Below are 15,652 nucleotides of genomic sequence, written 5' to 3' on the forward strand. Positions count from 1 at the left end.
TTTAAAATTGGGAATATGCCTGGTACGAGTCAGAGACCCCTGGAATTAGTCATTGGTGGCGATCTGTTACTTAAACGCAGCAGCATGCTGTACCATCTTGATGGGGAGCCGACCAAGTTGCAACAAGAACTTCGCCATTTGATCAAGCCTCTCAAGCACTAAGGCCATCACGACACCACAACCAAGGGATTGGTTTGCTACGACCCGCATTTAATGCAGGACTACCTTCCATGCTTGGCGTAGTACGAGGTTGGAAAGTGGAGCTCTTACCATGTCTGAACAAGCTGCCGCTGCGGTTGCTTGCGAAATCGCAACCCTGCGATGTCGACATCAACAAAAAGATGGACTCTTTTGTTAGTTGCAAGCACTAGATTTTGCATCCTTCATCTTGGCGATGCAAGAATGTAACAATCGAGTGCAACCGTGCGGCGAGCAAGAGATGGTCTTATAGAAGGCTGTGCCTGCCACATTTTTGCGTTTGCCTCTCACATCTAGCAGTTGATTATTGACGTTTGCTAAGGTCGCAATGGCGACCCAAGATTCTGGCAAGGCGCCTTCAGTCGAGGACTTCTCCCTTCCTGTATCGAATGCGCCGTCCATCGACAACTCAAAGCGAAGATGGTACCGATCGACGCTTTTCAACGCATTCGTTATTGGTGGCGTAGGCTTCCTGGCCCCCGGTCTGTGGAATGCCATGAACGATCTTGGAGCCGGAGGTGCACTTGATCCTTACTTGGTCAACGCTGCGAATGCTCTTGTGTTCGGCATCATGGGTTTCTTCTGCTTGTTTGGTGGTCCCATCGCCAACCGCATCGGCTTTTCTAATACACTGTTCCTCGGTGCGGTTGGCTACCCCATCTACTCTGCGGGTCTGTATACCAATGTACGTCTCTTCTGCATAGCCAATCTCTCTGAGCACTCAAGCTCGCTTCCTCAGAACGCTGACCTTGTTAGAACCGATACGGGAATGTATGGCTTGTCCTTGTTGGCGCGGTCTGCTGTGGTGTCAGCGCTGGTCTCTTCTGGGTTTCTGAAGGTGCAGTAGCCCTCGGCTACCCCGAGCCAGGCAAGAGAGGGAAATACATGAACATCTGGCTCTGGTTCCGGACGGGTGGTCCCCTGGTCGGTGGCGCTATTGTGCTCGCTCTCAACAACAACGCGGCTGCAAAGAAGAAGGGCAAGGTTGGCTACCAAATATACCTGATATTCATCGCCCTCCAGTGCGTCGCTTGCCCTCTCGCCCTAGCACTTTCCCCGCCTGAGAAAGTCCAGCGCTCCGACGGCTCCAAGGTGGTTATCTCGAAAGAAAAATCATTCAAAGCCGAGTTTCAGGCGCTTTGGCGCGTCTCCAAGCGCAAAGACGTCCTGCTCCTGCTTCCAATATTCTACGCGGCCTATTTCAATCAGTACAGCTCGAATTTCAAGGCTTACTACTTCGGCGTGCGCGCTCGCGCTTTGATGGGCTTCGTGTCCAACTTCGGCACTCTCCTTTCGTCGCAGCTCATCTCCCAATTCCTCGACTACAAAGGCCTCACTGTTAAGAAGCGAATCACGTATGGCTTCTTCTACGTTATCCTTCTACACATCGTCGCGTGGGTGTACGGTTGGGTCATCCAGGAGAAGTACACCAGAAGCAGCCCAGTCTTTGATTGGGAAGATGGCGGCTTTGTCGAAGCATTCTTTGTGATTATCCTTTGGGACTTTGCCAGACAGGCACTGCAGAACTGGCTGTACTATCTGCTTGCTACCAAGACGGATAACATCTCTGAATTGAGTCGATTTGCAGGTGTACTGAGAGGCCAGGAGAGTTTTGGTCAGGCTGTTTCTTTTGGACTGAACACAAAGAAGTGGAAAGGAGGAAGAGTACCACTAGGTGTGACTACGGCCATGTTGGTCTTGTCTGTGTACCCAACGTGGCTTGTGGTGAGGGACCATGTGCCTGTGGAAGCCGCAGATGCCACGTCAAAGGATCTAGCTCCGGTTGATGATCTTGCGCTCCAGCAAGCGATCACATTGGAGGAGAAGAAGAAGTTTGCTGAGGGCGAGTCGGCTCTTGGAAGGAATGTGTAACGTCATCACTTATATGTAATCCACACTCGTCAGTAGCTGAACAAGAGCTGGGCATACTGCATGATCAGACACCAAGAGATAATGCACAGTTTGACCTCGCACACCACACACTCGTTTAGCAGATCAAGATGACATCCCAATGCTGTGATATTTCATGCTTGACCGACTGTCTCGGCTTAGCTTTACCCCGCAACGTCCAGATCCTAGCTCTGTCGGCACCACTCTCCGCTTATCACTCATTAGCTAATGTGGAGATAAACAATCGCGAGCTCATGGAACTGTAGATCCACAGCGGAATACCAGCGCAGTTTATCTACGGCGACCTATACAAGTTCGTCTAAAACCGGATTAATCACAAACAACTTTGGGTATACTCGACAAAAGAGTTAGTCTCGGCATCTTCTTCAGGATGCCGATCCTTTGAGCATGCCGATTTTCTACAAGGCACCCCTTGACGTGAATTAAGCGGAGTCTTTCCGTTGTACATTGTGCTCCAGCTCCTCATTGATAGTATTAAGACCGATCGAGGGCTCGGTCGTGCCGAATGGTATAAAGCCTTCAGCATGCCTTCGTCGGCATCCTACGAAGGGCATCATCGTCCTCATAGTATCCAGTAAACGACCACATTTCTCAGCTTGTCTTATTGATACCCAGTTACCATGTCAGCCACAGTCAAAGTAGCTGTCACGCAACACGAGCCTGTGTGGTTCGACCTCCAGGCGACAGTGGACAAGACATGTCGCTTGATCGAGGAGGCAGCGAGCAATGGCGCGCAACTTATTGCATTTCCTGAAGTCTGGATTACAGGCTATCCAGCATGGATCTGGTGAGATAGCTCCTGACATGTCTTCAAACATGACATTCTTGTATTGAACTACGGAGGAAGTCTGCACATGTTTTACTAACCATCGTTCAGGGCCCGCCCTTTAGACCCCCCACTGGCAACCAAATACATCAAGAACTCATTGTCCTACAACTCTAAAGAGATGGACCAGATCTGTGCCGCCGCTCGCAAGGCCAACATCACCGTCGTACTTGGTTTCTCGGAAAACGACCACGACTCTCTCTACATTTCGCAATGCACCATCGCCTCGTCCGGCACCATCGTCATGAAGCGTCGCAAGTTCAAGCCTACGCACATGGAGCGCACTGTGTACGGGGACGCTGGCGGCTCCAGCCTCAACAACGTGAGCCAGATCGATGGTGTTGGCCGCGTCGGCGCCCTAAGCTGTTGGGAACATATCCAACCGCTGCTCAAGTACCACACGATTAGTCTGAGAGAGCAGATCCACGTCGCCGCTTGGCCGCCGCTGCATCCGCACACGGATGATAACCAAGGATTGTTTAGTATGACAGCCGACGGTGAGTGCGATGTTTCTCAATGTCAAGCGAAGAAGGGTACTGATAGTTTGCACAGGCTGTGCGTGTCTCTCGCAGACGTATGCGATGGAATCAAGCACATTTGTATTACACACCACTTCAGTTATGACGAACACGGGTGTGGACGCCCATAAATCCGAAGGAACCTTATTTGGTGCCAGCGGTGGTGGACACTCCGCTGTGTATGCTCCTGATGGGAGACGACTGACGAAACCAATCCCTGCGGACAAGGAAGGGTTTGTGTACGCTGATTTGCCGATGGATATGCTGGTCGGTCTCAGACACTTTGCCGATCCTGTAGGACATTACAGCAGGCCAGAGTTGCTGTGGCTCGGAGTTGACAGCAGGGAAAAGCAGCATGTTAGGAGAGAAACGGATCTGGGTGGAGGCCACAGGCTCGCAACGTTAGATCGTGGTAGCGCTATCCCTTTGGAAAACGCAGGGAGTGAGAAGCTGAAGGGGAACGCCACGCCTCAGGGTGCCTACTGAGGGTTGCAGAGAAGCTTTGTCGAAGCCCGTTTGCCTGTCCGCTGCCAGGGTGTACCGACTGAGTTACATGGGTAAGCTTTTAGTATGCTTATGCCGAGACACTGGTCTACAATGAGTGTTCCGCATATCAAATCCAGAATCAATGCTCTCAAAGGATGCTCATGCTGAATTATCAATTCTAAGATCGCCTCGTAGCGGAGACAGCGACGGACTCGGAGCTGATCCTTGGCGCTTTTCCTGATTCGGCCGTAGCGACATGGAGCTAATCAATCCAATTGACAGCACGTCAACCATTGCCTTCTCACTGCAGACATTGCAGCTCCTTTTCCCCATCAAAAGTTTGCCTGAAGCCATCTTGCGCATCAGAGCACGTTGTTCGCCTTTTCTTTGCGTTTTTTGAGAGGCTCGGGCCATCCCACACGCGAACTTTGGGCAGAGTAAAGTGAGTGCAACTTCGAGGTCTTCGGCGCGTCATTGCCTCCGTGACGCTTTTATTTCACTTTGCTAACGCGCAAACAGATCGCCCAAGTCGCCTTCACCATGGCCGATCTGCAGGAGCTTCTCCAGCGGCTAAACGGCGGCGGCGCTTCTGGTGGCAATCACCAGCAGCTTCCCTCCAGCCAACAACAGCACCCTCATTACCACCAACCCTCCGTCTCTTCGCCCATCTTCTCGCCCGCACCGAGCGGCCCAGCTCCACACCATTCTTCGCACGTCCTGTCGCCCAATATGTCGTCTGCAAACACGCCCACGCCCGAACACGGCGCCGGGTCCGTGTCGCAGCAGACGCCACAACAGCAATCGGCTAGCCTGCTGAGCCTGCTGCGCTTCAACCCGGGTCTTGGTCAACGCAGTGTCTCGCAGCAGCCCCAGCAGCAGCAGCAGCCACCCGTTGCCCCGGCCCACGGTCGCACTGTCTCGGCCTCCGACTTTGTCGCCGGCTTTATGGGCAACCGGCCGGGTTCGCAGGGCTCCGTCCCCGCAGCGCCATCTGCCGTGCAGTCGCCTCCCCCAGCTGCAGCATCTGAGAATCCTCAGGACCTGCTCTTGCGTCTGCTGAACCACCCCAAGCCTTCACAGTCGCCCGCCCGCTCATCGCACGCGTCTGCTGCCGCCTTTTCACCTCCAGTTCTCTCCTACATGCCTGAGACGGCTGTGGATGACCTGGCACAAGACCTGGCTGCTGCAGCTTTGGAGAAGTCCGCGGCTGACCCTTTTGCAAGTGCTACGGCTTCGCCTTTGAATGTCTTTGGCAACGATGGCATAGGCAATGCACCTCGTTCTCAAAATGAGACCGCGTCGCTGGCACCAAAGTTCACCTACGTCAATCCTTTTGATCAACTCGCTGCCGCTAGCCCTCGAAACCGCACGCCAGTCGCCGAGACTTCCCGGGCGGCTGTGCCGAAGATGGAGATTTTGAAGCCCAAGCACATTACTGATGCTGCCATTGCCGCTGAAGAAGCCCCCGCCCATTCGCACGAAACTGTGGCTGAGGCTGTGAGCGACTTGGGCGAGCAGGTCAACCAGCAGATTGAGGACGCTCTTGCTGAAGCTGAGGGCAAGTCTACTGCTCAGATCAAACATGAGCTTAATAACGTCACAGCAGACGAGGTCAAGGAGATTGAAGAGACCGTCGTCGACATTGCTGCTCAGATTACCAAGGAGCTTGAGAAAGAGAGCATCAAGAAAGAGTTTGAGCAATCCGTGCCCAAGCCCCTTGCTACTGCTTTGCGACAAGTGGCAGCTGAGGTTGCCGATGCCGATGTGGTTGAGAATTGGGAGACCGCTGAGGCTGAAGAGAGTCTTGCAAAGGGTGAGGACCAGACGGTAATAGTCTACAGGTTCCCCATGCGTGCGTTTGCCTCCATTACGGTCCAGGACATGCCTCCTCGACGTCTTTTCTTTCAACCCGAACTTTTCATGGATATCGCTAGGATCAAGAAGGACTTCGATCAGATCGACCGTTCGCTGGTCTCTGCGAGCAAAAACTTCATCGTTTACACCCTTACTAAGAAGGGCGGCTTCCGCATCATCCGCCAGGAGAACGGTAGTTACCGCCAGGTTTTCGAGAACCATCAGGAACGCATCTTCAACATTGCTGTTTGCAGTGCCGGTGAAGACACCCAGCAGTCTCTCGAGAGCATCCTCGGTATTGGCGTCAATGGCACTGTCTTCTGGACATCCATTGATCCTAGCCGCGAGGACCAGTTCGGCGAGAACCTCGATTCCCAGGGACTCCTGCTCCCCCCGTCGCCCTCGCAGGATGACAACACGTCTGGTGGCCAGCTGAAGACTCGCGCCAAGCCGTCATCGCGACACCCCGAATTCTTCGCAGTCGGCCGCGGCAAGTCTATCCACATAGTCTTTCCTCGCGTCGCCGCAAGCTACGTCCGCCAGAAGTCTCGCATCTGCCACACTGAGAAGTACCTCAAGGAACGCTCGCTGAAGATCCTGACTGGCAAGGCTGGCAAGGACTTCACCTTCAGTGAGGACGATACTGTCATCGTTTCCCTCGACAAGGCTGGGCGCATGCGCTTTTGGGATATTCGCACGCTTACTGACCCGGAACTCGGTATTCCGGGCAATGCGCCTAGGAACGTCGAGGTATCCGAGACTTTGCTCGAGTTCCACACCACGACACCGAATGCCAAGTCATGGCCCACCTCGGTCTTCTTCTTCGACAAGGACAAGCCATATACTAAGGGTATCGCGCTTCGTTATGTCATGGTCGGGATGAAGCAGAACCACTCGTTCCAGCTATGGGACCTGGGACTCGGCAAGGCTGTGCAAGAAATCAACCTCCCACACGGCAACGAATCCGACGCTATTTGCAGCGTCTCGTTCCACCCGAAGACTGGCATCATGGCTGTTGCCCACCCCACCCGCAACTCCATCTTCTTCGTGCATGTATCCTGTCCAAGGTACAACCTGCCCCTTTTGAGCCAGGCCGAGTACATCTCCCGTCTTGCAAACAAGGGCACATTGCCTCCCGTCAACGCGACCGCTATCATGACGAGCATCACTGAGTATTCGTTTGCTTCCAAGGGTCAGATCAGGAGTCTCCACATGCTCAACGAGCCTGCTGGACCTGTCGACGCTGACGAACCGGATAACGCTGCTCTGTTTGAGTTGTACGCAATGCACTCTAAGGGTGTATGTTGTCTGCGTATCCGCCGTAGTGATCTGGGCTGGAAGAAGGAGATTGGCGAGCCTCTCAACCCGAAGGAAGCCGAAGAGGAGGGCGTCATCTCCATCTCTCTGCTCAAGCCACCTGCGCCTGCGCCTGCTACTGTCACCGGTGACGAATCATCAACCGCTGGCGACGCCCCCAACGCTCCTCGATCTGTATCTGATCGCTCTGCCCGCGAGAGCGTGAAGAAGGAGGGCAGCAATGTTACTAGGCAGACTATGACTACGGAGGCTGCGATGCGTGCCGCTACTCCTGCCAAAATTGAGAGTAAACAAGATGCCGCTCGTGCTGCCACCCTCAACGGCGGCGCTGCCGAGAAGACAGAGAAGAAGAAAAAGAAGCGCTCCGCTGCAGAGACTGCCTCTCAGGCTTCGACCTCAACCCGCGCGCCTCCCTCGTCTTACGCGCAGATCGCCCAAGCACCAGCCCAGAGCAAGTCCCCCGCATCTGAACAGACTGTAGCACCTACACCAGCTGCCGCCGCGCCCACTCCTGTGGCTGAGCCATCTTCCGCGAAGGCTGCTGATACCGAGGTTCCTGGTTGGGCCAAGCAACTCATGGGCAAGTACATGCAGCAGTCGGCAGCAGCGCCTGCGCCCACCGCAGCCCCTGTTGAGTTTGATGAGAAGAAGCTCGAACAGGTCGTCTCGTCTGAAATCTCCAAGGGCTTTTCTCGCGAGCTGGACGTCATGTACAAGCGATTCGACGAAGACAAACGTGTCCTGAACGCCGCCAACGGGGCCAAGCAGGAGGCGATTCTTCGTCTTGTGTCCAGTACCTTGACTGAGAACGTCGAGGGCGTAATCCGCGAGATGGTCGATGAGAATATGCGTAACGTCCTGCTCCCGGAGATGCTCGCAAAGACGTCTTCGACACTTGAGCAAAGCATTGGCAACAACCTCAAGACTGCTCTCGGACCTCAGCTGTCTAAGGAAATTCCTGATGCCGTTTCTCGGGCCCTCAAGTCTCCTCAAATCTTCCAGTCGCTGTCTGATCAGGTTGCCAAGAAGGTTACCAGCGGCTTTGAGCCCATGGTGGTCGCGTCTGTTGGATCCGTTGTCACTCCGGCCATCGCTAAGCTGACCACTACTTTCGAACAGCAGATCGGCGAGCAGCTTCGCCAATCTCAACTTCAGCGACTAGAAGACGCAAAGAAGATCACGCAACTCACTGAAACCGTGCACACATGCCTCGAGACAATGCAATCGATGTTTGCGACTCAGGCTGAGCTCCAGGCTCAGATCGTCAAGCTACAGCAATCGATTGCGCAGCCAGCCCCAGTCCCGCAGGCACCTGTGTCCAGGCAGGAAGCTGCGCCCGCTGTAAAGCAGAAGACACCGGAGGAACTGGAAATCGAGTCGATTACCAATCTTCTGACTCAAGGCAACTACGAACAGGGTACTATGCAGTGGCTGCAGTCACCCCATACTGAAGAGCTGTTCGATGCCATCTTCGTTCGCTGCAACCCCGGCTACCTGCGACAAGTTAGTCCCTTGCTCGTGTTGTCGACCGGTGCAGTCGTTTCTGAGCCACTGGAGCACAACCTGGAGCAGCGGTTGGCCTGGCTCGATGCTGTTCTGCAGAGCGTCAATCCTCATGTAAGCAACTTCTACCTGACGTGTTTACGGATTCATACTGACTGCCCCAGGACAACGAGATCAGGGATATTGTCCCCAAGATTATGGATGTCATGATCCAGCGTCTGACGGCCAAGTACATCGAGCTCAACGAGACTACGCCGGGCAACCCTCTTCTTCGTCGCATCTCAGCTCTTGTCAGTCGCTGCAACGACATGACGCGTGCTTCTCGGGGTTGAGAGACGACGACGGACATGGACTAGCTTTGCTCGGGTCTGATCTTGTGCTGAAATGCCGGGATTTCCGATTTGCGTCTTGCTTGTTCGCCGTCCAGACAGTCGATTAAGCTTGCACTTTCGTGCACTTTGAAATTTTGCGAAGGGCGATTGGAGCGGGTATTTCGTGAAATACGCTAGCTCAGGGTGGAGGAGCGCATGCATGTACAGGTAGATGGTATGCAGCATTCATCTCGGGCATTTGCATGGTTGGGAAGCTGGCGTCTGAGGGATTCATGGTGCTGGAACGCCCATTTTCTCGAACGGCGTTGACAATCAACTTGTGGTTATGGGAGGGATGCGGATAGCTTCACGACGGCATCTGGACAGCGGCTTTGGCTGTGTTCAGCGCAAAAGTTCTGGCATGTGCATAGCATACTGAGCGACATAGGACCATAATGACTTGATTTACTGTTTTCACAATGTCCTGTCTACAGCTTTATACAGCTTCGTCGCGGCCCAGCTAGACTGCGACCAACGGTGTGGGGCGTGCGGAAGGTGGGGCGAGACGCGTCGAGGTCGCGTCGCGTCTGACCGCTTTGCGAGGAGCATCGTGACAAAACGCACAACAAACACGACCAACTGCAGCCATGGCCGACACGACAGAAGATGTAGAGATGGACATGCCGGAAATGGAGCTAGAGACGCCAGCCAACGGCGTCTTCATTGCGCCGTCGATTTACAAGAGCGACGTGCTCGCGGGCAATTCATACTCGCACTTTTCGCCCATACCGCAGCAGATCGCAGACGATATGTCGACCGAGTGCGTGCTGGGCGTTGACGAGGCCGGGCGAGGTCCCGTGTTAGGTATGCAAACACAGTTCATCGTCACAACACGCATCGAGACTCACCCTCGGCAGGCCCCATGGTATATGCGCTCTTCTACCTTCCACTGCCGCTCCACCACTCGCTCCTCGCCGAGACGCACCACTTCGACGACTCCAAGGTCCTCACGGCGCAAGTCCGCTCCAATCTCATGCGCACCCTCTGCACACCCGGCACAGACCTTCACGCCGCCGGCGGCTGGGCGACGCGCTCGCTGTCGGCGCGCGACATCTCCGCCCACATGCTCTCGCCAAACCAGTACAACCTCAACGCACAGGCCATGGACGCGACTATCGACCTCATCAAAGGCGTGCTGGCGCGCGGCGTGAACGTCAAGGAGATCTACATCGACACCATCGGCAAGCCTGAAGTCTACCAGAGGAAGCTCGAGCGCATCTGGCCCACCATCTCCATCACCGTCGCAACCAAGGCAGACAGCCTGTACCCCTCCGTTAGTGCTGCCTCCGTCTGCGCCAAGGTCACAAGAGACGCCGCCCTCGACGTGTGCTACGAGCCGTACTGCACCCCTGCCGAGGCCGCTGCCCACGGCCAAAGCGGGAGCGAGGTCAAGGTCGCATGGGGCTCGGGCTATCCGGGCGACATGCGAACAAGCGCGTGGCTAAAGGCCAACATGGACCCTGTGTTTGGCTGGGGGAACGAGTGTCGATTCAGCTGGGGCACCGTGAAGGAGCTGCTTGACGGGAGGAAAGCAGAGCTCAGCATCGACTGGCCTGTCGAAGACGACGGAGACGACATGCGCATGACCGACTTTTTCACTAGCGGAGACAGGAAGGGCGATGAGCTGGTGGACTGGTTCGGCCAGAGAGTCACGGTCGAGATGGAGGCATTCTGAGTGCCTGGCTCTCGCCAAAGCACCGGCGCAATGAAATTAAGCCTTGGACATACGAGAAGCGGCCAGGCACCGCCGACGTCTTGTCGATCTCGGTGTTCGAGAAGGCATGATGGGGCCTCGGGTTTCGGGCCTGGTCGACTCGCGTAGCCAAACGTTAGGTTCCCGAGCATCTTCCAACTCCGATGAGCCACCCCCAACCACGCAGAAGGAATCTGAAATGTCCGGATATTGCCCTACGTGGCAATCTGCGTACCTGCAGCAGACATGCAAGGCTGTCCCGAAAGCGCCGGTCTTGCAGATCGGTGGGGCAGCATCGGGGTTGAACTTGACAGACGGAGGAGGGGATAAGTAGGTCGAGTACTGTACTGCGAGGCTGTTTGCTATTCTGCATCTCGCACACATTCATTCGATTGTACTTGCAGCCATTAACGCTCTCTATCCACGTCACTACTGCATTACGTTACTGGAGCCACGTCACAGCCAATCGAACAACAGAGCTGCATTACACCACGCCATCTAAGCGCTGTGTATCTTCTATTTTTCTACTGTATTATACTTCATCACTATACTGGGTTGCACTCATCCTCACATCCTCCAATCCACAATGCCGTCCTTCTTCACCTCCGCCCCCAAAAAACCCGCCCCCGTCTTCGCTGGCCTCGATGACCCATTCAACTTCCCCACCTCCAAGATGCGCTACACGGCCCGCTCTTCACGCACAGCAAGCCCGGACTCGGGATACGGCAGCATCGACGACGCAGACTCGCTGAGCCCAAAGTCCCGCGTGCCCGCGCCGCACAAACGCAGCCTCCGCAAAGACAGCAACGGCCACTGGCGAATGCTCAGCTACGAGCATCAGAGCATCGGCAACGACCGCGCCGCTGAGGTGCAGCCCATCCTGCCCGACAACGAGCACGTCTGGCGCCCGGACCCGCGGCGCACGTTCGCGCTGATCTGCGACGAGGAGAAGGAGATGGAGAAGCCGAAAGAGACGCAGCCAGCCTGGGCACCCGACGCCGAGAAGTGGTCCGCGAAGCGCGTGTACGGGCGGGCGCTCCAGCGCAAAGAGCGCAGCGAAGGCATCAGCGACCTGCAGCGCTCCATGGCGCCCGTCCTGCGCCGCGCGCCTCCATCCCCCTCCTCCGCCGCCGCCGCGCCGCCCCCCGCCCCCCGCAAGCACAGCACCCTCCTGCACCCGTCGCCGCCCACGCCCCCGCCCAAGTCCCCCCGCGGCCGCAAGCCCTCGACCCTGCTCCACCCCTCGGCGCCCCGCGACACGGTCTCCTGCCCCCCCTCCCGTCCCGCGCCCCGCGCTCCCCCGTCGTCCTCCTGCCCCCCTTTGCGTCCTGCACCCCGCGCTCCCTCGCCGTCGTCCCGCTCGGCATCGCCCTCGCCCTCGCCCTCGTCACGTCCCAAGGCTCAACACACCACCCATGACGCCCTCGCCCTCCGCAGCCCGCGCCACCGCTCGCCGACGCCGCTGCGCATCCCCGTCTCCAGCGCGCGCCAGCCCGCGCCCACCCCCTTACGGATCCGCATGCGCCGCGAGCGGGGGCGGGGCGGCGTGCCGGGCGGCCGGAGGACGTCGGTGCTGCACTCGTGTTTCTCGGATGACGAGGCGGGGGGCAGTGATGGGAGCGGGAGCGGGAGCGAGGTGTCTGATGGCGAGGGGGAGGAAGGGTCTGAGGGGACGGAGAAGGGTGTCGCGGGGCCGTTGAATGAGATGATTCTTGCGAGGACGGGGATGGTGGCCAGGGCGCAGCGGGTTAGGGTTGGGGTGCGGAGTGAGGCGGTGGGGTTGCGCAGGTCGTGAGGTGTGTTGATACGTTTATTGTTCGACAGCTGGGTCTGTTGGCACGGCGGGGGCGAGGGCGAGGGCGAGGGCGAGGGCGACAGTGACGCTGTGCGGCACTGTGGCGCGGGGTAGAAAAGCATTGGGTCCGTACGTAGTAAACATCTTAAATATGTAGTAGTAGTAGCGTTTATACATTCTTGGCCCGCGGCTGGCCGCACATATACACCCCCTTGCGGTGCCCTCCTCACACCACCCAGTCTAGTACTCGGACAATCGCAGCCGCCGCCCCACGTTCCTGCGCACCACGTCGCGGTCGACCGCCGGCTCGGCGGCCTGGTTCTGGCGGTTCGCGTGCAGCGCCTGCCGCAGCATGCCGGCGTCGAAGAAGCCGTCTAGGGAAAGGGATCAGCAATGAAATATGAAGAAAACGAGGGCGAAACGTGAACAACGTGCAGAAAATGTAAAACGCCGACAAGAAATGCGGTGCTGTGTGAACGCTCACGACGCATAAAACATGGGCCTCTTGACTGTCGTGCTGGGGGCGCGCGTCGACCGCGTCTTGAGCACAGTAGGAGCTGTGGCGGAGCGGGGCGAGCTGACGAAGACAGCCGTGAGGGGCCTGAACGGGGGCGAGTGCGGGGGCGTAGGGGGCAGCGACACAAAAGGGGAGGTGGGGAGGCTCGACCCGGCGTCCAGGTCGAGCGCGGGAGGGGAAGGGGGAAGGGGAGGCCTACATCCACCGAGGCCGTCGTCGTCTTCGTCGTCGGCGACGCTTTCCGCGGGCGTCTGCGTCTTGCCCGCCTCGAGCAGGATGTTGCGGCCCCGGCTCTTGAAGCGGGCGGCCGCGGGTCGGGCTTCTGCTTCGCGGGCGCGCGACGCGGTTTTGTCGGTGCTGGTGCCGCGGCGCTTGATCTGCCGGAGGAGTTTGCGCACTTCCAGGAAGTAGCTCTCGAGCGCCTCGATGTAGCGCGAGGTCTGGCGATGCTTGGACGACGCGCAGATGGAAATCGAGCCGTCTTTGATGATGTAGCCAATGCCGAATCCGTCGGCGGACGTCGGGCCAAAGCCGAATTGGCGGAGCGACGGGTTGCCGCAGTTGGACGTGGAGAGGATGGTGGTGTTGATCTTGTCCCAGCCGCCGTCAGCAAAGAGTGCAGGCATCGAGTGCTGGACTGGTGCAGGTGGTGAGCTGGAGATGCTGCCGTTCTCAGACAGGACCGAGTTACGGTTGGGTGAGGCGACACCTTCAGGGCTCGATGGGCGTGTCGAGTCCCAGCCGTCGCTGCTTGCTGCTTCGGCACCGTCGTCGTCAATAGCGCGCTGCCAGATGCAGTACAGAGCGTACATGTGGCGATCCGGGCCTTGAGCTTTGGCACAGACTTTGGTATTCTCCGTGTGCTTCTGGCATGCTTTGCGCAGTGCCTCGATCTTGGTGGCTGCTGGGTTCTCGCCCCAGAAGGTGTTCAAAAAGTCCACAGACTCTTCCGTGACTGACCGGATGGCTTCCGTGCGCCCGTGGTAGAACATCTTCGTCATTGCTGGTTCATACACACACTCTATCCTGCCGTAGAGTCCGTAGTAGGCAGCCTGGAAGGCCATCTGCACAAAGGCATCAGGCGAGAAGCCCATCGACGTCATGAAGTTCTTGCCGTAGTGCGGGAACTCCAGTGTCGCAAACTCGTTCTGCTGAATCAGGTCTGCCAGTCGCGTCTCGGCAAAGCGAAGCGCTGTGCTCAGCTCCGGCACCATGTCCCACTCTAGCTTGTGAGGCGTGGTCTGAACGTCTCCAAAACTCTCCGGGTCTCGCTTTGCAGGGTCAGGGCTTTGGGTCGCCCACAGGCTTGGGGCGCTGCCGTTGATCGTCCTTGCAAACCGCAGGATGGTGTCTGTGTAGACATCCGAGGCAAAGCGGAGGACAGTATGGCCGTCAACACCGGTGTGCTCAAAGTTGATACCGGCGCTTCCGTTCTTGCAGACGATGATCTGCATCTTGTCGTACCATCGGTTTGTACATGTGCCAACCTGTACGCCTTTCTCGACCTTGCTGGTACCGCAAAGCATGTTCATGCACAAGTCTGCACCGCTCTGCGGTTCTGTGTAGTCCAGACACAGGATGAATAGTGCCGAGTCTACGATGTTCAGACTGTCCGAGTTGTTCGAGCCCTCCTCTCGATGCAGCACATCTCGCAGACCAGACCAGACCTTGCGGTTTTCTGTACTCAGCACGCCTAGTGCTCCCTTTGCAGCTTCCTGAATGGGGACTTCTTGCGAATCTTCCACAATAGACTGCAGGTTGAGAGAGATGTCCTTTTCTGTCATGATCAGGTCGTGGTTGTCGTCCAGGACGTCGAACCAGTAGAACTGGCCGTGGCACATGACGACAATGTGTTTCGATGTCGGATCTTGTCCAATTTGACACCCGTTCTCGGTGGGAATTCTCGCCGTCCCGAACAGCCTTGAGTACTGGTACATGCATAGCGGCTGGCCACGGATCGTGTCGGGCGGCAACTCTTCCAGACGTACTGCTCGGACGAACGATAGCGCTGAGACAACTAGCGAGGCTGCACGCGTGACTTGGTTGTTGCGAGCGGGTGTTGGGTCGTCCTCGAGCAGGAAGAAGGGGTTGAGGTTCAGCACGACCGGGTTGTCGAAGTTGAGGTAGGAATCGTACCCTGGAGATTGTCAGAGTTGTTGGTTGAAATGCAAGCATTGACTTACAAAACTGCTCAATGTAGTTTGCCTTGCCACTGGCGTACTTCTTCAGCTTCTCCTGCAGCGCAGCGCCGTCGGACTTGAGGAAGTCTTCCACGGCATGCTGGCTGTCGCTGTGTTCTTTGGGCGTCTGGAGCGGTTTCAGAGCGGCCAGATACTTGGTGCACGAGGCGTCAAGGTCTGGGATTGGCAGCTTTGGGAGCTTGTCCTGAGAAGCAAAGGTGATGCCTGGCTTGGAATTTGGGTTTGTGGAGTTGGCCAAGGGTGCCTTTTCTTCAGACGAGAAGGCTTGCTGGGCGTCTTTGGCGGCTTCCATGGACCGGCCGGTGCCATTCTCTTGTGTGGCGGACATGGTGGAGACAGCCAAGGACTCGTTTAGAGAAGAGGGCTGTGTGAAGGTGCGGGCTGCCATGGTGGATGGTCAGTCAAGCGTAGAGGGGGGAGATGGTAGTGCTGATGTTGAGGAGCCGCAAGGCACTGCGGTAA

At 56.9% G+C, this 15,652-nt stretch overlaps 6 protein-coding genes across 6 annotated transcripts; 4 read left to right on the top strand and 2 right to left on the bottom strand.

Moving 5' to 3' along the window:
* The first annotated feature begins 99 nt into the window (after positions 1–99).
* Positions 100–2,085, top strand: C7974DRAFT_102486 (major facilitator superfamily domain-containing protein). Its single transcript, XM_046134861.1, has 2 exons — positions 100–883; positions 955–2,085. The coding sequence occupies exons 1-2, from the start codon at positions 527–529 to the stop codon at positions 2,068–2,070; spliced, it is 1,473 nt and encodes a 490-aa protein (XP_046001438.1). The 5' UTR covers positions 100–526; the 3' UTR covers positions 2,071–2,085.
* Positions 2,086–2,595: 510 nt separating this feature from the next.
* On the top strand, positions 2,596–4,171 carry C7974DRAFT_102597 (cyanide hydratase/nitrilase-like protein). Its single transcript, XM_046134863.1, has 3 exons — positions 2,596–2,896; positions 2,987–3,432; positions 3,488–4,171. The coding sequence occupies exons 1-3, from the start codon at positions 2,730–2,732 to the stop codon at positions 3,937–3,939; spliced, it is 1,065 nt and encodes a 354-aa protein (XP_046001439.1). The 5' UTR covers positions 2,596–2,729; the 3' UTR covers positions 3,940–4,171.
* Positions 3,994–9,107, top strand: C7974DRAFT_102613 (uncharacterized protein). The gene is made up of 3 exons (XM_046134864.1): positions 3,994–4,381; positions 4,459–8,727; positions 8,778–9,107. The coding sequence occupies exons 2-3, from the start codon at positions 4,480–4,482 to the stop codon at positions 8,943–8,945; spliced, it is 4,416 nt and encodes a 1,471-aa protein (XP_046001440.1). The 5' UTR covers positions 3,994–4,381; positions 4,459–4,479; the 3' UTR covers positions 8,946–9,107.
* Positions 9,108–9,463: 356 nt separating this feature from the next.
* On the top strand, positions 9,464–10,677 carry C7974DRAFT_102632 (ribonuclease HI large subunit). Its single transcript, XM_046134865.1, has 2 exons — positions 9,464–9,788; positions 9,842–10,677. Exons 1-2 carry the CDS (start codon positions 9,572–9,574, stop codon positions 10,657–10,659), a joined length of 1,035 nt encoding a protein of 344 aa, XP_046001441.1. The 5' UTR covers positions 9,464–9,571; the 3' UTR covers positions 10,660–10,677.
* A 1,215-nt stretch (positions 10,678–11,892) lies between these two features.
* On the bottom strand, positions 11,893–12,616 carry C7974DRAFT_385464 (uncharacterized protein). Its single transcript, XM_046140952.1, has one exon. It carries the CDS (start codon positions 12,592–12,594, stop codon positions 12,079–12,081), a length of 516 nt encoding a protein of 171 aa, XP_046001442.1. The 5' UTR covers positions 12,595–12,616; the 3' UTR covers positions 11,893–12,078.
* Positions 12,617–12,952: 336 nt separating this feature from the next.
* C7974DRAFT_409010 (Choline/Carnitine o-acyltransferase-domain-containing protein) lies at positions 12,953–15,578 on the bottom strand (the record flags this gene model as incomplete). Its single annotated transcript, XM_046143369.1, has 2 exons — positions 12,953–15,126; positions 15,173–15,578. The coding sequence occupies 2 exons, from the start codon at positions 15,576–15,578 to the stop codon at positions 12,953–12,955; spliced, it is 2,580 nt and encodes an 859-aa protein (XP_046001443.1).
* Positions 15,579–15,652: the final 74 nt, after the last annotated feature.

The sequence above is a fragment of the Boeremia exigua genome (genome assembly GCF_020726555.1).
Source record: "Boeremia exigua strain MPI-SDFR-AT-0100 chromosome Unknown C7974scaffold_2, whole genome shotgun sequence".
NCBI classification, from domain to species: Eukaryota; Fungi; Ascomycota; class Dothideomycetes; order Pleosporales; family Didymellaceae; genus Boeremia; species Boeremia exigua.